Source organism: Fonsecaea nubica (assembly GCF_001646965.1).
Source record: "Fonsecaea nubica strain CBS 269.64 chromosome Unknown Scaff92, whole genome shotgun sequence".
Taxonomy (NCBI): domain Eukaryota; kingdom Fungi; phylum Ascomycota; class Eurotiomycetes; order Chaetothyriales; family Herpotrichiellaceae; genus Fonsecaea; species Fonsecaea nubica.
In genome coordinates this window covers 45085-65096 of record NW_019173765.1, presented here as the reverse complement: position 1 = coordinate 65096, position 20012 = coordinate 45085, and the positions used below count along the sequence as shown (strand labels likewise).

At 52.8% G+C, this 20012-nt stretch overlaps 7 protein-coding genes across 7 annotated transcripts; 2 read left to right on the top strand and 5 right to left on the bottom strand.

Annotated features, from left to right (window-relative positions):
* Positions 1-1492: 1492 nt before the first annotated feature.
* AYO20_09669 (hypothetical protein) lies at positions 1493-5414 on the bottom strand (the record flags this gene model as incomplete). The annotated part of the gene is made up of 2 exons (XM_022647938.1): positions 1493-1721; positions 1810-5414. 2 exons carry the CDS (start codon positions 5412-5414, stop codon positions 1493-1495), a joined length of 3834 nt encoding a protein of 1277 aa, XP_022496083.1.
* A 772-nt stretch (positions 5415-6186) lies between these two features.
* On the top strand, positions 6187-9585 carry AYO20_09668 (hypothetical protein; the record flags this gene model as incomplete). Its single annotated transcript, XM_022647937.1, has 6 exons — positions 6187-6378; positions 6431-6522; positions 6571-7289; positions 7623-8106; positions 8160-8322; positions 8380-9585. The coding sequence occupies 6 exons, from the start codon at positions 6187-6189 to the stop codon at positions 9583-9585; spliced, it is 2856 nt and encodes a 951-aa protein (XP_022496082.1).
* A 655-nt stretch (positions 9586-10240) lies between these two features.
* On the bottom strand, positions 10241-12059 carry AYO20_09667 (hypothetical protein; the record flags this gene model as incomplete). The annotated part of the gene is made up of 2 exons (XM_022647936.1): positions 10241-10824; positions 10934-12059. The coding sequence occupies 2 exons, from the start codon at positions 12057-12059 to the stop codon at positions 10241-10243; spliced, it is 1710 nt and encodes a 569-aa protein (XP_022496081.1).
* Positions 12060-13077: 1018 nt separating this feature from the next.
* On the bottom strand, positions 13078-13644 carry AYO20_09666 (hypothetical protein; the record flags this gene model as incomplete). The annotated part of the gene is made up of 2 exons (XM_022647935.1): positions 13078-13143; positions 13195-13644. The coding sequence occupies 2 exons, from the start codon at positions 13642-13644 to the stop codon at positions 13078-13080; spliced, it is 516 nt and encodes a 171-aa protein (XP_022496080.1).
* A 1255-nt stretch (positions 13645-14899) lies between these two features.
* On the top strand, positions 14900-15826 carry AYO20_09665 (hypothetical protein; the record flags this gene model as incomplete). The annotated part of the gene is made up of 2 exons (XM_022647934.1): positions 14900-15070; positions 15512-15826. The coding sequence occupies 2 exons, from the start codon at positions 14900-14902 to the stop codon at positions 15824-15826; spliced, it is 486 nt and encodes a 161-aa protein (XP_022496079.1).
* Positions 15827-16121: 295 nt separating this feature from the next.
* Positions 16122-17390, bottom strand: AYO20_09664 (hypothetical protein; the record flags this gene model as incomplete). Its single annotated transcript, XM_022647933.1, has 1 exon — positions 16122-17390. One exon carries the CDS (start codon positions 17388-17390, stop codon positions 16122-16124), a length of 1269 nt encoding a protein of 422 aa, XP_022496078.1.
* A 795-nt stretch (positions 17391-18185) lies between these two features.
* Positions 18186-19805, bottom strand: AYO20_09663 (hypothetical protein; the record flags this gene model as incomplete). The annotated part of the gene is made up of 1 exon (XM_022647932.1): positions 18186-19805. One exon carries the CDS (start codon positions 19803-19805, stop codon positions 18186-18188), a length of 1620 nt encoding a protein of 539 aa, XP_022496077.1.
* Positions 19806-20012: the final 207 nt, after the last annotated feature.

Below are 20012 nucleotides of genomic sequence, written 5' to 3'. Positions count from 1 at the left end.
TTGCGCAGAAACGACACCCAAATACGGGCACCACCACGACATACCCAAGAATATCGATACCTCATACCCACTGCCCTGCATGAGCCCTTCAGCGCACCACACCAACACACCGATTATAATCGTCTTGCGATTACCTCTCCGTGACAACTTGATGTCACCTAGTGCGGCTCAGTGCTAGGACCTGGCATTAATCTTCAACACCAAAGACGACAATGATCTGTCATCGAATCCAATTCAATCCAACCGTGAACTTTCTTTCATATGCCACCTCATCACCAGACAGGGGAAGGGTAAGCTTGATAGATGCAAGCAGATCTCAAAGACGCTCTCACACCAAAAACTATGAAAACAATAAAAAAATAATAGGAGGAAAGCCGACGGCTTGCACATCCCGGAAGTTCGTGAGAATTTTATGTCCGTGACAGGCGAATGCACTGAACAAACGGAAACAGACCTACGAACACTGCGAAAGGATTCCACAGTCGCTCGATAAACGAGCAAAGACGACCAAGAAAAGTCATCTACCAGCGGTGGAAGTACTGTGACGATTCTACTTTCTAGTGGGATGGAAATAGCTAGACAAGTTATGGGGACAGCAAAGCGCAGACTAGATGGGACGACACTCTAGTATATTTGTGTCTGTTTAGTTCTTTTCTGCGCGCACCTCACTCGAGGTCGAAGCTGATCAATGAGAAAAACTGCCCTGTTTCCTCTGAAAAAAAAAAAACCAGAAAAAGGAACAAAACCCTGTCACCTAATTTGATTCTAGAAGTGCTTGCCTTATACCGTGACGTACTACCCACATCCTCCTTAAGCTGGCGATATCCAACCGTCACCAACCCGGACTCGACTGTCCTGATCGGGAAATTCCCGTGCGTGTTGATGTCCTGAGCTCTCTCTCTCTCTCTCTTGCTTGCGGAAGCTCGCTAGCTAGCTAGATCTTGATGAAGAATGGAAGAAGTATCAGGTCCGGGGTTGGTGACATGGAGAGGGGAAAGGGGAGGGAACGAATCGAATCGGGCGAAGAAAACACAATCTGATCCCAACCAAGTTCACCATTAAGCAGTAGCTAAAGTAAAGTATTCCTTCCTTCCTTCCTTCCTTCCTGGCTGGCTGGCCCAATTCGACATTATTGTGAGACGTTTGCCAAAGCTCGACTCGACGCCACGCCACGCCAGCCGCCAGCGATCACCTTTGGTGGGGGATGTATGTAAAAAAAACATGGCAATGCCTCAAGACGTGCGTGCATGGCCCTTCAGGGGATGTGTGGGTGAGGGTGAGGGTGTGGGTGTCCTTTGTCCATCGACATGTCCAAGCGTGTATGTATGTTTATGAAACGGGGAACTCTGTCCTTTCTGGCAGAGGCCATTGAAGAGAGGGGTCCAATCGTGGCGTACTACTCCAAGGTCTCATACTGCGCAGAAAGTGGTGGACGGGAAAAGACAGGAGATGGCGATTCGATAAATTGCGTACCGCCGCATTGATCGGGTTCTCAATAAGTCAACAGCTTCTTCTGGCCGCCCATGAGACCGCCGCCGTTACCAGCAGCCTTGTGACTGGGTTTGGTGTATGAACAGAATCGGTCTTTGATGCTCACAACCTCATAGATGCCCTCGTCGCTGGCACGGATCATCTTGCTGAATTCGTCTGACGTGTCGTGGCGTGTCTCGAGAACTCGGGCTTTGCCCGTGCCTTTTCTGAGGTTCTCCGTGCGAGTGTATCTGGTTGGCGTCATCATCCATTAGTATATCTTCCAAGTGTCTATTGATTGAGGACACAATTGCGTGGGGGAGAGACAGGGATACTCACGTGAATTCAAAAGGTGGCGTCCCGGTAAACGTAAACAGTATGTCCACCTCCCCTCCCTCATGAATGTCGCTGATGACCGTCTTTCCCTTGCCAATTTCAACAGTCGGATACGGATGAATGACTTTTCGAATGTCTTTCCTTGCGCGGCATTTGTTATTCCCCATCGCCGAGTCGCTGACACCCGTAATGACAAACTCTCCTGGCGACTCAGCAAGCCGTCTGAACTCATTACCCGAAACACGTGCTTTTCGTTCACGATTCTGGAAAGTATAGAAAACGTCAAAGGGGGCTTGGCCGCTCAGGGAGAAAGAGACGTGCTCGCCCACACAGTAATGTTCTTGGGACTCCAGCGGGATGATGGCTGGTGGCGATGAGACATGAATGCGGACTGCGGATGGGTCCGAGTCGAGGATGGATTCGCAGCCAAGCGCGTCTTTAACTGAACGAATAGAAACGGTATGTGTACCTAGGTCGAGGGTGGCCCGCGAAAGTGGCCACGAGTAGCTACGCGTGGCTATCTCTTTTTGGCGGATGATCTCAGGGCGGGTTGATACGCCGTGGTGAATGATGGCAATTTCAACACTGAAAGGGGGCGTGCCTGTAAAGGTGATCGGTATGTTTTCAGTTTCGGCCTCGGCGCTGTTTGTGAAGGTGGGATCGTATTTGCAGTAGCCATAAGTCTTCCCTGCCTGGCTGAACTTTGCAGACGGTAGAGGATACACTTGCTGCCAGAGAACAATCGGCGTAAATCCCTTCTTGTCGGGAGAATAGCGAGCATCGCCCAGCTCGCTGAAAACGTAAGAGTATTCTCCAGCTTTGCTGGTGTCAAGATTGACTTGCGCACTACTACCCGCCAGGGTGACAGGCTTGTTGCTAATGGCAGCAGGCCCCTTGATTGGTTCGAACTTCTGCTGGTATTTGAGGTGGAAAGGCGGGCTGCCTGTGAGACCAAGGGCCAGAACTGATTCGTCTCCCTGACAAACTGCGGCCTTGCGGAAGCCTTTCGATCCTTCTGTCCCAATAGCCGGATCTTTGATTGATAGCGTTGGTCGGGGCAGCCAGCTCACTTGGAATTTGTTCGCTTTAGAATCAACCACGCCGGGGCAACTGTCATGAATAGAGACGATCTCGTAAGTACCCGGACGGTCGACTGAGATTTCGGCGTTTGCGTCTCTAAATATCTGCTCAAACGAGTCAGACCCGTCGTCCAGATTCTGCAGTCTGACCGCCCATGGGGCGAAGCCGTTGAGCCGCAATGGTAGTTTCACAGACCTGCCATCGAGTGCCAGGATCGATCGTTTGCCGTCAATATCGCCGAACGCCGCGCGTGGCTGCTCTTGTCTGACTTCGATCTTCCGTTCCTCCTGCAACGTCGTACGACATCGTGATTTGTCTTGGACTCCTGACAGTACAACAGAATAGCTCCCTCCTTCTGCCAACGGCGGAAGTTCGATCGTGCATAGCTCGTCCTCGGAGTGGATGTGGTGCTTCTTTCTTTTGCCGGCATGCACCAGCTCATAATCCAAGTCCCACGGTCCTTGACCTGCAAGTCTAACTGGTATTGACACAGGTGAGCCGAGACACGCCTTTACAGCACGATTGTCTCCGTGGAATATCGCAGACGCCGGTGGCTTGATGTCTTGTTTTAGGACGAGATTTTGGTCTTTTAGTGACACGCTGCCGTAGACTTGGTCTTCGATCTCATGGATTGTGTATATGTAAGAGCCAGCGGCTCTTTCACGCAATTCCATCTGACCGCGCATACCAGAAAATTCTTGGACTTTTGGGAAAGCCGTCCCACGGTGGCTTATTGTGTATCGAACTTTGAAGGGAGGAGTGCCCGTGAAGTCAAAGTTAACATACATGCCAATTGGATTACCGGCACACTTGTCAAAAATGTCCTCAGACTCCATACTGAGACCTGGTTTGGGAGGGTTATGGAGCAGACATGACGAAGGTTCAACAACCTCGCCACGGCAGAATTGGCTGTCAACAGAATCGAGGCTGTATTTGCCAGGCTGATTGATCAGAGGCATGGAGCGACGGTCCGCCATCTCGTGTACATGGTGTTCCGAGCCAACGGCTTCCCCTTCACCGTCTGAGACAAAGCTGTACTTGACATTAAACGGCCAGTCTGATGGATGCAACGTATCCACATGTTGGATTGAAATAGGAAGCGGAATAGCGTTTCCTTCACGGACGCGAAGTACGCGATCTGAGTTGAGGCCTCCCAGTGTGACTCGAGGTCTGTTATGCACAGTCAAGCTCTGCACCCGTGGAGCATGAAGGTCCTTTGATTTGCTCCCATTGTAGACGACCTTGTTCCCGAGACCATCTTCTACTTCCTCGATAGTGTAAGAATGGCTTCCATTCTGGTGGAGAGATTCATTGATCTCGAACGACTCGGTTGTGGATTTCGTCCATCCCATATGTGGCCGTCGTGGATCAAGGACGACAGCCGAGGCCTCATCACTGGAGACCAAGTCGAGATCCACATGGGGCAGTACATTCTGGACAATGGAACTGAATTGCTTGTGATTGACGGTCTTGCTGTATTTGACTTTGAATGGTGGGACACCTGTGACTCGCAGAGCGACGTTGCTCAACTCTCCAGTGCATCTGTCCTCGGATTGAGTCGAGATGGACGCCAACGGGCAATGCACCACTGCCGTGTCGAAACTCCGTTTCCGCACTTCCAATTTTGTCGTGTCAATAACGCGTTGCAGCTGGTACAGGCCAGCCTTCGAAACTGGGTAATGCAGAGTCCGAGGCGTGTTTGTATCAGACTTGTGGCGACCGCTGTCTGCCTGCTTTTTCAACTGTCTGGCTTGTTTGCTGCTGATGGTGATCGTCTCGACTTCCTCTGTCTCAAGGTCATACCGTTGCAGCTCAATAGAAATAGGTGTCGTCTGATTGATCTGAATCGGTAGTTCCACCGAGGGTCTCGACGCGTCAATGCAAAACGCCCTCTTCTCGGGATTCAGAATGGCAGAGCCCTCTGGAAGGATGTGTATAATTTGTTTGCCCAAGATGATCGAGGAGTTGTGTAGAATATCTGCTGGTTTCACCCGGTGCTCCGAGATCGACAGCTCGCGGTCATAGGCTACCTTGACCAGTGCCCCCAGCCACGTCAGGAAAGGTATTGGTATCTTGTACATTAAGAAAGCATTTGCAAGAGCATGCAGCAACCATAGTGTGAAAGCCGTGGGAAACGAGAACTCCAGCCAGGGTATCTTAAACGCTGGTAGCGCCACGAAAAATGCGGCATCAATTCCTATCCATTTGAGAAACAACCACGTCGAATCCAGATCATTTTCCACATTGTAGGAGTTGTACAGCCTCCAGGCTGTGAGAGCAATATAAAACCCCAAAACGTAGAATCTTTGAGATGGAACGTCGACGATTTCGGTCGGTATCAGGGGCGTAGGGGCACCCGCCCGCTCACCAGCGGTCTTCACAGGTCGTATTATCGGTGATGGTCTCTCAGGAAAGGGAGAAGGGGGTGAGCCCAGAGCTGAGCGTTCATTGTTGTTGAAGGTTCTGCGTCGAGGGTCTGTTCGTGGAGTGGTAGGGAAGGCCGACCGCAGTCGCGGAGTTCCATTCATTGCACCATGCGGCTGTGAAGTCCTCTCTCTTGTATCAAACCCAAAAAGCCTCCTCCGTGAAATATTGGAGTTGCCTACCAGCACTGGCTCGCTGAGTCGTAGTTTTGAGGGAAAAAGATCTTGGGTTCAAAGCGTGAATACTCGTGGAGGTTTTGGGACAACCGAAATCGCTTGATGTCTGCTGTTTATTTTTTCAGCAAGTCCAATCCCGTAGCCGTGTAGAAGAAAGATAGTTCTAACACCCAATTTTTACCTGTTGGAGAGCGATTAACGCAGGTTTCTATCGCGTTTGCACGCGTCTTGCAGTCCGTTGCCAGGCACAAGGCTGAAGGCCAAAAATGGCTTGGCGGTGTAAATGACGTCAGTTACACAGCCTTGCGCAGCACAAGGCTCGCTCCTCTCCTTTATCACCTTCAGGACAGAATCTTCGATTCTTTTCGAGTCCAGGCTGAGATCAACAACATCCCCGGGGACCCGGCCCGCCACGTGGTAGTCCATGAAATAATGGAACTTCGTTGCCGTACCCAAATGGATCAGGTGTGAAGCTGGGGAGAAAGTCATTGCCTTTCCAGATGGAGATTCGTCTTGTCCGACAAACCAGACACTTTTCCGACCGGCCTATACTGTTGGTCCTCCTCCTATACAACTGAAAGACAGAATAGTCCTTTCAGGAACTATTTCTGCAGTGGTCCTACCCACGCATCCTCCGCCAAATCAAGTGCAGCCTCGTTCTCATTCTACACACAAAATTATCTCAAAATCCCTTTCCGGGATGGCCAACACTGGAGCTGTCGCCGTTTCGGAGCCAACCACCGACGTACCGGCAGAAAGGGATACATTTCAGGAGAGTCCAGGTGCAGCTTCAACGCCCCTGGATACAACCTCAACAAATACCGAGGATGTCCCACCTGCTAATAACCAAATCGCTTCGTGGAAAGGATGGGCAGAAATAGAAAATGACCCGGTAATCCCTTCCCTTCGCTTACCAAGGGGTACCCAGCTGATCTTTGATCCAGATTGTGTTCAGCACCTTGTTACGAGAATGGGGTGTCCCCAATGTCCAGGTCAACGAAGTAGTGCCACTTGACAGCGTCTTCGAGTATCCGCCGTAAGCAGAAACAACTTGTGCTTGTAATCCATGCTAATCAGTGCACAGGCAGAGTATTTACGGACTAATCTTTTTGTCGAGATGGGCCGCACCCGAAACCGAAAATGATCTTACACAGCCTCCCACCGGAATTTGGTTCGCAAACCAGACGCTTTCCAATTCTTGTGCCACGGTTGCTCTTATGAATATCGTCAACAACCACGCAACGGTTAACCTGGGCCAGCCACTCAACGACTTCCGAGCGACCACCATGCATTTGACCCCCGTTGAACGAGGCCTTGCCCTAGATCGCTTCGACCACGTCAGAGACGTCCACAACTCGTTTGCCACAGAGTTTGACAAGATGAATGTCGACCTTCGTCTCAAGCAGGACATGGCTCTGGCCGAAAAGAAGAAAAGAGCCGCAAATGCCAAACGGCCACGCAAGAAACTCAAAGCAGAAGACGAAGCCGACGAGGACGAAAGCGGTCTTCATTTCATTGCATATGTGCCAGCTGGAGGGGTGGTATGGAGAATGGATGGCTTGGAGCGTCTTCCACGAAAGCTAGGCTTTGTGCACGAAGGAGATAGCTGGATTGCCATGGTTCTTCCGGAGCTACAGGCTCAGTTGGAATCCGCAACGACCAACTCTTTGGAGTATTCCTTGCTCTCTCTGACCGCATTGGACGACTCGTTGAGCTTGGATGCGGATCAGGTGAAGATGGAGAGAACACGAGAAAATTGGGGGCCATTCCTGGCGCAAATGGTCAAGGTGCATGCTGAAAAGGGTACTTTGAAACAGGGATTGGGGTAGAGTTGCAGGACACCACATTTGTTAGACAATATGTAAAAGATCGGAATTGATAATCTGGGAGATGTCTCATCACCTGTCGACGCGAAACCAGTACTTGCCTGAGATTTCGATCATTAATTCCGAACCTCGTCCTCTGTCACTCTGAACCTCTGGACTGCCACCCAACTGCGGGCGCAGTTGGCGGTAGTTGGTCGCTGCGCTTGGCGGTCACGAGGGCTTCCTCGCTCTTGGCCGTGTAACATCCTCCTTCGTCTCGAACCTCAGCACCTCAATCGCATCAAACACCACCAAGTAACTAATTCACCAGACTCCCATATCCTCATCCGCGAAGAACACCGCGCCGACACTGCGTCCTCGCACTCGCCGAGGAATCAGGTCGCGATGACCTCGCCACTCACACAACTTCCTAATGAGGTCATTCATGTCATTCTGTCATACTTGCCCTTCCAGAGCAACACCGCTCTGCAACAAACCTGCCACCGCTTCGCAGATGCCGCCAAAGAACCACTTGTATGGAAGAAATACTGCCAGGACTTTTTCAGGTGGTGGGATCGACGGCACTCGTTCCCCCAAAAACTCCGAGATGCATCCTTCGTTGCGTGGAAGGAGCTGTTTGCAGAGCGGTACAGGTCATCCAAGGCCACTCGACAAGCCCTCGACAAGATGATCGAGGAGGACTCCGGGCGACTCGACTCGTTGAAGGTCATCCTGGACGCTCGTTACGACGCCAAGGACCACTTGTTCGACATGTACTGGAATGCACCCTCTTCCCCGAACCACCTTGCCCAGAAGTGAGTCTCTCTGTAGGGCCCGTCTCCTGGCCATGCTTCTGATCTCTTTTTAGATACTGGAGCCATGCAGCTTTAGGCTGTGTACAGAGACTGATTGCAGTTGAGGAGTGGAAGGATATCAAACCAGGAGAATATCATGCGGGCTCACTTGAACGGTCACTGTCTGCTTTCGATATGTTTATCCTCGAAGAAAAGGCCGCGGGGGACATGTCCGATGTGAGTTTGTTGAACAGGCCATGTCGCTGCTGCCGTCCTAGCTAAAGCTCGCGTCAGATCCTTGCTCGTCTTGATTCCTACGTCCTTTCGGTCCGCGAGGCTCACCCCTACATCGATGGAATGTCGCCGCGGATGAGAGCGAGCATCATCGCTCAGCATCTGCTAGACAACCAATGGGTAGGCATCACAGATGGACGAAACTACCACTCCATCGACCATATGTTCCTCGGAGTAGCTCTGTTTAGCACCAACAGAAACTCGGTCCCTCTTATCTCGGCCACCATCTTTTGTTACGTTGCACGTCGATTCAACTTGCGAGCCGAACCTTGCAGCTATCCTTTCCATGTGCATGCAGTCGTGCAGCCTCCGCTTGGGTTCGACCTTGACGGCCACCCCCTTGCAGAATCTTCCGGTCAAGAACCGTCCGATCTGACACACTTATACATGGACCCTTTCCACAACTCAGAATCCATCTCCCGATCAAGGTTGGAGACACAGCTCAAATTCATAAATCCTGGTACAACACCAACTCAGACTGTCGCATATATGTCGCCGGCGTCTGCCCGTGACCTCTCAGTACGCACAGCACTCAACATTCTAGCCTCCCCTTCTCACGACCCTGGTCTTCCATTACATCCGATCAACACCAACTTGGCCGCCTACTCTGCTTTGTTCGCTCTCGTTAGCATCCCATCCGATCCCCCTAGGCACGCAACGCACTTGCGCCAACATCTCGCCGTCCTTACGCAGCACTTTCTCGAATATTTTGATCTAGATATCCACTTGTTTGAAACCTGCGTCCTTCCACTGACAAATAATCTGCCCGACGCCCGTGCTTACCGCAACTTAATTTTGCAGCTGAAGGAGTCGGATCATGAGTCACGCCCAGCCAAATATCGGTCTGATCCTCGCAATTCAGAAGTGAAATACAGCGTAGGCCAAGTCTTTAGGCACCGTCGTCGGAATTACGTGGCCGTGATTTATGGGTGGGATCCCTACTGTCGCATGCAGGAGCAGTGGATTACCATGAATCAAGTCGATCGCTTACCAAACGGAAGATCTCAGCCCTTCTACAATGTTATCGTGGAGGATGAGTCGACACGCTATGTGGCGGAGGAGAACGTGGTGCTGTTTGGTCCCGATGACTTTTCGGAGGAGCGTGCCAACAATTTTCCCATCGAGGTTGGAAAGTGGTTTAAGCGGTATGATCCGGAGACGGCGACATTTGTGAGCAACGTGAAGGACGAATACCCCGATGACTAGCAATTCCTTGGTAAAGGGGCTGGTGATGGCACTGGGCTGCTTTCCGAGTCGACTTACAGATCTGGCTCTGCGGCGAGTGCACAGAATATGGGTCTCCTGGGAAGTTTCCGGTCAGCACGAAAGGTGGCCGTTCTGGGCTATACGATGCTGCTTCTGCGCTTGTTTAAACACGAATGAAGGAGTGACGACTTCGCAAATACTGGCATTGTCAAAAGACTGACACCGGACCAGGACGACGAAATGAAGACGGGGAGCTGTTAGTCGACCACACAAGTTTATCAACGTTATTGAGCAGCTTAGCCGGAAACATACCCGAGTTGAACCTTGCAGGCATCATGCGGCAGAACCCACTGGGGTAAATGGATGATTGTCTTCCACTTCGTCTCGCTGTTGCCTGGAGGGATCACTATGACCTGCGGCTTGAGAACTAATTTTTTACTTGATTTCAGGTATCAGGTAGGTTCCTGGAGAATGCAGCTGAGGCCATGTGCTCGCTATATGGGATTTCCTCATCTGAGTCCTGCGCCAAATGCATCTTAGCTCCCTGAATTTGGATCGGGTCGACCGCCCTCCTCTTCAAAGCATGTACCAAACTATTACCTACCATGGCAGCAATTCCTACGCCGTCTGACTGTTGGTCGCTTCGAAAATCCACCTAAGCACTTGGACCTTGGCCCACGAAGACAACGAGGACTGCAGCATACCCTGCGATTGCAGCCAGAAGCTCCTGGTTGGACACGCTACTCGATGCAGCCAAGCTTATAGCGAATACGAACAACCAGAGCACGACGGACATGAGTTGGTACTTCAAGGCTGATACGTAGACCAAGTTGTACAACGGCGCCACCAGGAATACCACCCCGGCCCCTGCAACGATGAATCGGGCCAGACTGTCGGCCGCATTCGCGATTTCGCGGGGCCTGACTTCCGGGGGAACGAGCCGCGAGAACGAAACCGGGTCCTCCTGAGGGCGCCGTTGCCAGAACCTACGCCAACGCCAAAGCCAGGCAGAAAGCCCTCCTTCGTGGATACGATGAAACGACATGAGACCTGTTGCGACGGCGTTCCGGACGGAATCAACGCTGGTTGTGAGATTAAGGTCGACCATCTCTTGCGCATTCTTGAACTGGTAACGGTCATCCGCCAGCATGGCTTGAAACACCTTGGCGGTATATTCGGCATCTGTTGCGGACGGACTCGCCCACCCTTCGAGCTCCTTGAACATTCGGAGCGCCTCGGCTGAATCCCACACGAATAGGTTAGCTCAGAAATGAACGTGATTGACACTCTCTCCACGACAGCCTCGAGCACGGCTAGGGCTCGTTCCTTGAGGGGACAGCCTACATACCGTATTCTCTCAACAGCTTCGCCAGGGCGTTATGGTCGTCGTCTGAAAGGACCCTGTGGTCTCGAACACCCTGCTCGAGATCCACAAGTCTCTGTTGGTACGTGAAGAGGCTCAAGAGATGAAGCGGTCTGAAACGCCGGAATCGCATGCTGTTCTCCACTGCACCGAATCCTCCGCTGGCGAAGCTGGCAAATATTCGATTCTTGTCACTCTTGGGAATTCCTTGCCATTCAAGCCCATATGCTGCATCAAACTCTTGCTCTTCCACACTTAAGTCGGAGGCTTTATTTGCAACAGGACTTTCGACTTGGGGAGGTGGCTCGACTGGCACGGGTTCCACAGCCGGCGGCGAGTCAGGGACTGGGGTAGGAGGTCTTGGAGGCTCCTCTGGCGGTGGCGGCTGGGGTATCGCAGGAATCAGACTCGGACCCTCGTCGGTCCTAAGGGATGCGAGAGCATTGAGATCCACGTCTCCCAGGTGGTCTGCCCAGTCATTAAATCCTTGCTCTGGCATGAGGGAACGGGTAGGATCAAATTCCATTGTGCCTTGGGAGAGGCGGGCAAATGACATGAGCGGTCTTGTCGTCACGGCCTTCACTTCTATTCTGGCAGTAAACTGCTGGTCGTTTTGTCGCCTGAGCAGAACAGCACCGGTGAAGGATCCAGAAACACCATGCTGCAACTGGCTGTCTTCGGAAAGCTTCCAAGACACCGAATCTGGAAGACCCCAGTCCACTTTTACAAATCGAGCTGCGCCCTGGAGTCGCATTCCCCTCCGCATGTCCTGCGTGAGCGATCTCTCCAGTCTGAAGCCACCGGTGTCGGGGGACAGACTGGGGAGGGTCAGGGTGCCTTGAGGCGCGAGGGTCATGACCCCCGGGCCTCGCTCCTCGACTCCAACACTGTCAAATAATATCCTGATATCGACTGCTTTGAGTCGGCTTTTCCCACTCATGACAGACATGTTGAATTTGAACACGAGGAGAGAGCACGGCACTTTATCTGAAGGATTGAGCGTTCCGTGGATGGCGGCATACAGTCTCACGTTTAACCGTGGCCCATCCTTGTTCCGGGCCATGATCACAGTTGGGGCGAGTGCTACCTCAGGATCCGGAACGTTGTCCATTTTGCCGGTTGCACGGGAAAGAGGACAGGCGTGTTGTGGGAGGTTCTAGGAACAAGATTTGACCAACTGGGCTGTGCGACAACAGCCCGCGGGATATTTGGGTTAGTGGGAGGGGAGATAAGAGCAAAGATCAAGAGAGTTTTGTGCGGGGAGGGCGAGTTTTCGGAAGAATGAGGAATTACAAGATCCTCAAAAGGCCTGGGATGAAGTGACTGGAGGAGGAGGAGGAGGAGGAGGAGGAGGATTTAAATACATGCCCGGTAAACACGCAATCAGGCTGGCGGGAACTAGAGATACATACCATGCATAAAACTATGAGGGACGATCGTTTACGAAGTTCGTGTTGAGGCGCATCACACACGCATTTTTCGCTCCAGGTGAGGCTGAACGGCTGAGTCTGTTCCTAGGTATTGGCCAAGTTTGGGTTGTGGTTGTGGTTATGGCTGTGGTCCAGCCAGTGCCAGGGGTGGACTCACTACGAGGTGCTCCTTGATTGACGTGGTCGTCGTCGTAGCCAGTAGCCAGTAGCCAGAAGCCAGACACGCAGAAGGGGCCCGCCAGTAGCAGTAGCCGTTGGCCGTGGCCCCCAATCCGCAAACTCTGGCCAAGGTCGCGGGCCGGAGCGAATGGAGGCTCGAGCGGATAGAGGCGAGCCAAGTAGTAGTAGTAAGAAGTGTCTCGGCGATCTTGAATCTTAACTTCTTACTACGGATGTACGGAGTACTCGGTAGATACTGGATAGTGATATATCCTACAAATAGATAATACAGGTGCTGGTATCTCGTGCTTTGTATCAGTTGGCATGTAGAGCGCCGCAAGGTAAAGGAGTCAGCCTATTGAGGGGTGGTGGTGGGCGATGTTGAATGATTCTTTCAAGATATCCATTTCCCGCCCTCATTGTCTGTTCTCCTGTTTGAAAAGCTCGCGGAACTCTGCCTATAACGGTGTGGATCACACATCAACCTCGTTCCAGGACGCCGCTCGATATTGTGACCGGGCCAACCCATCCCTTTTCTTCCTACAATATCCATCCAACAACACCAAAGACGGCTCCGATAAAGGACCCGGCAATAAGATCCTTGTTCTGGGAAGAGGTCAGCATGTGTATCGTGGTCGATCAATCCTCAGGCCCTACCTGGACGATGATACCGCCGTTGGAGGAGCTGCTAGCCGTCGGACCAGAGGTGCCAGTGGTCAAGGCCGTCGGCTCTGCACTGGCCGAAGCAGGCGTAGTCCGTCCAGCATTCGCCGCGGCGAATTGGTCAAAGCAGGCTGAGGAGGTGGCCTGCGCGCAGCACGAGTCGATCCGCGACTGGCCGACGCTGGTGCAGAATTGACAGACGCCGTCGACGGCGATTTGTTCGAGATTGATCGACTCGCTGACTGCGAGGTCCGACAATACTGGCAGGCCATGGATGTAGTTCGTGCAGATGGTGAAATACGACGAGGCCAGGTCGTCAGACAGGGTGGGAACGGGGGCTACGGTTGAGCCGATGAATTGAGAGAAGACCGACGAGTCGGCTTGGACGTATGCGACCCGCGTCAATACGGCCAGGTAGAGGAGAGCTGCGCGATAAGAAGGCATGATGGATTGTAGAGGAGGCCGAGGTCACGGTTGTCGAGGGATACGTCTCGATGGTGGTTATGGGGAGATCTCTGAGGGAGGGATTCAGCACGTCTGGACTTGTCTCCGACGAGAATGAATGGCCCTGCCACAATATAAACTGGATAGCCATGGCTTGACACTGCAAGGGGTTGGCGTCAACATCTCCTCCATATCCGGCCTGTTGACATCCCTTCCCCCCTCGCGTGACAAGTAAACAGCCCCAACGCCTCCTACCACTTGGGCTGGATTTCAATCGCGCCGCTGCAGGTGTCCTTCAATCTTGTTGCTTTTGAGATGGCATAGGGTCGGCGCGAGGCGTGAAACAAGCCTCGTCTACGCCACAGGGGCAGTTGGGCAGGCAGGCAGCCGGTGACAGCCGTGGATGCGGCTCACGCGCAAGGGTTATCGACATGGTGCGTTGGATAGGGGGGACCATCTCGCGAAGCTAGGGTGTAGCAGCTGCTCGTATTCGCATGTCCACCCCGTAAGTTGCAGGTGATGGTGTTGATAGTGCAGCTTGGCAGATTTCAACAGGCGAACTTCTAGAAGCCGGTTTCTCCAAAAGGCTGACCGAGTTGCTGAGTTGACATGGTTTTAATTATCCCCGTCAAGTTTGACCGCCTTGCTTTTTTAGCGGGCATGAGACACCTGGTTGGGTTGTGAATCGGATTTTCATCGTCCTCTCTGCCTGCGGTCCTCCCTTGACACGCCATGACCACTTGGACTTACAGGATCTCCTACTTCCGAGTACCTACTCAGCTTGAGTGCTGCTATTCCATTAGCGTCCACGCCTAAACATCTGTCACGCTAGGCCGTTGGTATCGACATTGACGTTGTGCAGCGCCTGTAAGCCTTCTGTCCATCATTGGCGTGTCTAACCGGTATACCTACAGAAACACTGTTCGAACTACGAAGGAGAGTATTTGAATGTTGTCTCAGCCACAAATTGGTCCACCAAGGAACGCTTCCAGCAAGTCTACTCGTAGTCATGCGCAGTCCGGCCCGAAACCTCGCTTCTCCTCGTTTCCTCCAGGCTATTCGTCCTGGCCCCTACCAGACGCCGTTTTCCCCCTCATACACCGTTTCCGGCCGATCATCCACTCACAGCCTGAACGGTTCTCCTACTCGTCCTCAATTTCCCCTTAAACTTCCACATCACCAGCTTACAACCCCAGCACCCAAGAACGTTTTAGCTTTATCGCTTGTATCCCACTATTGCACAACCGGAAAAAGGATGACCACGGCCACTTCGCAAGGGGAGCAACCATGGCACGCCCAATTCCCCGCGCCGAGGCAAACAGATCCCAAAGCCATCTCGCGTGAAGACTTGTTGGGACGCTTCCGGCAGGGCCAGAGGGGAGGGCGGGATTTCCTGCTCGTGGACCTGAGGAGGAATGATCATGCTGTAGGGACCTCGCTTTTCTTTTTGCCCTCTGTTCTTCGCGATGGTGGCGGCTTCGTTTTCCGGCGGGTGGATGAAAGGGAAGAACAACACCAGGTGGAAAAGGGTGGTCCAGGTTGAGGAAAAAATCCATATGCTGGCCTGGTAATAAGACCAAACACAAAGCACGTTGCTTCTTTGGTCAGCCAACAGGACACACCATACTCAGCCTCAGCCCACCGCCCATGAGATGACGGCGTACGAGTCACACAAATCTACCACTGTGCAAAAGGGGGGAAAGCAAGCCACGATCTGAAGATGGACTAACACCTCCACTCCAGCTGCATCCTCTTCTGTTCGACATTATCCTGCCTTGCTCATTCATACCTCACTCCCGTTACATTCACCTTCTTCTATCCATTCCAGATCATAGCAAACGCTAACTCTATCTACCCACCACTGCAGGGCGGCACCATCAAACACTCCATAAACCTGCCCGCACAGACACTCTACCCCTCCCTCGCGACGCTGTACAATTTGTCCACCGCCGCCAACATCCCCTTGGTGATCTTCTACTGTGGCAGCTCGGGTGGCCGTGGAACCAGAGCCGCCGGGTGGCTGGCGGATTACATCGCCGACCAGGGTCAGCAGGCGACAACGGCACTCCAGAGTGTCATCCTGAAAGGTGGGATCAAGGGCTGGGTGGCTGGAGGGGAGGAGTTCACGCAGTGGATGGACGGGTTTGAAGCGGAAGCCTGGAAAAAGGGAGACGGGCAGTGAGGACGGACGCGGAAAGTGCCTCGTACATATAATATCATGTATATAGTTGGCTGTGCGTGCATGTAGTCCGTACTCCATGGACATGCGTTGCGCAGAATTTTCATTCTCGGCTGTCATGTCCTGTGTAGCGCTGTTGACGACGACGCCGCCACCTGCCTGTCCTCGATATTCACATCCACGCTGACACTTATCGTTGTCTCATGCAGTAGTTGCATTAGTACCTACTTGAGTCATACTGAGTCCTTGTACGCCCCTTCCCCTTGGGAGACGATAGTCCCCCCAATCCCAAACCTCGTCAACCTCCAACCCCACAAGTCAACCCAACACGCGCTGCAAACTTATCAAACTCCGCCCCTTCCAGACCCCGACTCTTGACATGTCCCTCCTCGATCTCTACGAGCACCGGTTTTCCCAACAGATGCTCGCGGCAGCTGAACTCCCACATGGCGCGGAGCAGAAGGGCGAGCCGGTGCTGGAACTCGGCGCGGGGGTATTTCTCGACCAGGCGCTCGAGGCGGCGGGTCTGGGACGCGGCGGCGGTGGACGAGTCTCCCCCAACGACGGAGAATTCTTGTAGCGTGTCGAGGCGCAGTTGGGTCCAGGATGGGTGTTCGATGTTTCTGGGACACTCGCCGGGGGTGGAGCGGAAGAGGTTGTTGAATGCCTCGGTCTCCTCCTCTGCTGTTTCCTCGTGGTCGTGGTTATCATACGAAGCTGGATGAGCGTCCCCTTCGCCATTGAGCGACGTGTCGAGATCGCCGAGGTAGCCCCATGCAAAACAGTCCTCGAGTCTCGGGAGACACTCTATTGACCCGCCCCCTCGGCTGCGCAGTCGCAGCGATTCGAGACTCGCCTGCAACATGAATTCGCAGGCGACGTCCATCCAGAAGTCGTCCGGCCGTTGCCTCACAACGTCGACAAAGGATGCGGAAATGGCCATGAAGCGCGGCAGGAGCGGCGACAGGAGCGAGGGACTCGGAGGAAGGGCTGTCGGTGGAGAGGCTGATGGCGCGTGAGGAGGTCTGGTCGCGTCCCAGGTGCTGTATATCCGCTGCTCTAGATCCCAGGCCCGAGCCTGTTCATTTTCTCCGGCCGCTGTAGAACCCTCGTGGATCCCAACGCGGGAATCTCTCTCACGCCTGGCGAGCCATCTTCGACGATCCTTCAGATCGCTCATTGTGCGGTTGAAACCCCCTGATGAGTTTGCTGAGGAACGCTCCGTGACGATGATCTGAGTGCGGCGATATAACAGCAAGACGAGGAACTCTAGGACCTGCAGCCTGTAATTGAACTCGGCCGACTGCTCGTAACAAGGGTGGTGGTGGTTGAAGACGTTGAGAAAGCTGTCGAAGATGACAAGCATTCGCTGCTGCGGTCCGTATATTGCCTTGTCGTCATCGTCCTCGTAGTCGTGTTGACATCGTCCTCCACACAGGGCGTCCAAGTGAGCCTCGACGGCCCGGAACAGAGTATACTCCAGCACCATGAGGTCGACGTCGAGCTGCAACCCCGGGTCTGCACAGCGAGTGTCCATCTGTGCTGGATATCTGATGTCGTCAATCATTGTACCAAAGCTCCCGTTTCCCCCTCACAGTAAACTTCGTAGTCGTCCGTCGTGATATCCTCTTGTGCCTCGGAGGTTTAGTAGTTGGAATTGGGAACTGGGAAATAGGAAATCAAACAAGTCAAGTGTCATGCACCAAGGGTGTATCACTTTCTTTTTTTTTTTTTTAAATTGTCTCCCTCACGAGCTGCCACGCTTTTATGTATGTATGCCCAAAGTCACAGAGCTCCGTCACTGGAGATCGAACAGGAGAGAGCGCAGCAAGCAGCAAGCAGCAGCAACAACAGGGGGCGCCGATGATCCCTGCGTCATCACCGTGTTTCGGCGGCAACCTTGATGGCAACGGGACAGTGCGTGGGTACTCATGAATCGACGATCCATTGCTTCCTGGTCCGTCGACGATATCTCTGAAGTGTCAATGTTTCGAGAGAAAAGGGCCAGATACAGACCGGGAAGAGGCGGGAAAAATGTGTCTGTGTGTGAGAGGGAGAAGAGCCTCGCTAATGGCCTCGCTTCGGGGTCGGTCGGTGTTGGCATTTTGTCTTCACCGCAAGTTATGCGAGATGCATAGACACCAGACAGCAACTGACATGCAAAAATGAGTAGGTTAGGTCAACAAGTTTTGATACGAAGAGCGTCCATATAAAGATAATCCCAATGTGGTTTTAGTATCTCGCTCAAAAACACCGTCGCTATGCATCCACGCCCCTGGGTATAATCTATATCTATGCACTTCATGGTGGCGGCCTCTAGACACTCAATGCAATTAATTCGTGAAATTCGTCTCCCATCTGATCATCTTTTCTTTCCTTTCCCGCCCTTGACACCTTTGACCTGAGTCACTGGAGCGGCGTGGTTTTTCTCCTTGATGTGGTTGAACAAGCGCGTCTTGGACGGAAACTCGGCTTTGCATACGACACACTGAAACTCTGCTGCCGCCTTATCGGATTGCTCTGCCGCCTTCTGTGCGGCCCTCTTTGCTTTTTTCTGCTTTGCCTTGCCAATCTTGGGTTGTGCTGTCGTCTCAGGATCGGACGTGAGAGGAGTGCCCGAGAGACTGACATCGTCAAATGCTGCAGAAATTCTCTCCAAAGGTTCTTCGCCTAAGCGTCGCTCAATCTCTGACCGGGGAGCGTAATCGTCATCGTCTGAAGCCTCGGAGGACTCGTGGCTATCCACCGTTCCTGCTAGATCTGTTTGCCGTTGATGTACCTCGGCGTCGCTTGGCTCGGTTTCAGCGATATCAGTCTTCGGAGAGGTTGATTTGGCTTTCTCATCGTGGAATTCGTCTCCATCAGCTGCTGTAGCGTCGTGGTCTCGTGCTCTATGACCATTTTCCAGCTCCAATTCTACACCCTCCTGGCGCATCTCCTTCTTCAGCTGTTTTAATAACTTGATATGCTTTTTGCTCTTCTCGTGAGCCTTGAATTGGGCCTCGCTCTTGAAAGTCTTGTCGCAGACCACGCAGTCATACTCGTGTTCCTCCAACTCAGACTCACTCGAGAACCCGCCTTCATATTCGTCTTTCGACCTTGATTTGGCCCACTCAGCTATTGCCTCAGCACCAGTTTCCTGAAGCTTCGCTTGTTGTGCTGCCCTCGACCGTGCCGCTTGTGCAGCAGTCGCCTCTCGAAGGGCTTTTTGCCGTTCAGCTTCTGACTTTTGGTTGTTTTGAACACGAGGGTCTCGTTTCCGAATAAAAGCAACCAAAGAGCGCACTGCTTCATTGTACTCCTGCACGGCCTCATCCCGGATCTTCTTGTTTTCCTTTTCCATCAAGCGCCTAATTCGTCTGTCTGGCGCATCCGATAACCTGTATTGATCTTTCCAAGAATAGCTCTTCTTAGTGGCAAACCCGCTCCATGCCGCGTAAAATGGGCGAACCACGTCCTCATAATCATCTTCCTTGAGCCCGAACTCAGGGTAGTCCATTGGGTCTTCATCCTCCCACTGACAAGCAATGTCCTCCTCTTTCGCAAGCTGCTTAAAGAAGTCGTTCAGTCCGCCATAAAAGCCACTCGGAGCATTGGTATATTCCAATCGGCCATTAAACTTCATCATCAATTTTAACACCTCTTCCGTGGTTGTCATCCGCATGTTGTAGAAGAACTCATCTGACGTCGGGCCAGCTGCCTGGTCACCGCGCAGAAGGATATCTCTATGCGAGTCATACCATGCACGTTCCTGAGGGTCGGAGAGGACTTCATAGGCAGACTGGATCTCGGCGAACAGTCTCGTGGTCTCTTCGACATTGCCAAAATTTCGATCCGGGTGCAGTTCGAGGGCCTTTCGCCGGTATGCCTTTTTGAGGTCATCGTCAGTCGCAGTTCTTTCGACGCCGAGGAGATCATAGTAGTCTGCTTTGGCCGGAGCCTGGTCCTGGGCAGCGCTGTCCGAGGACTGCCGTTGACCCATGGCTGAGGCAGAGGATGTTTGTCCCGGTCCAAAAGAGCGGTTCAATCGACAATCCACTCAAAATTGACGAGCATCATCCCGCGACGCCGTAGCGCCTCTACAGCCGACAGAGGTTAGACTTTTACAGCACCAACCACGGAGAAATATGGCGGTGAAACTGTTGGAATGGATCTCGAGCCTTGTGAGCCCCAGGAGGGCAGAATTGCT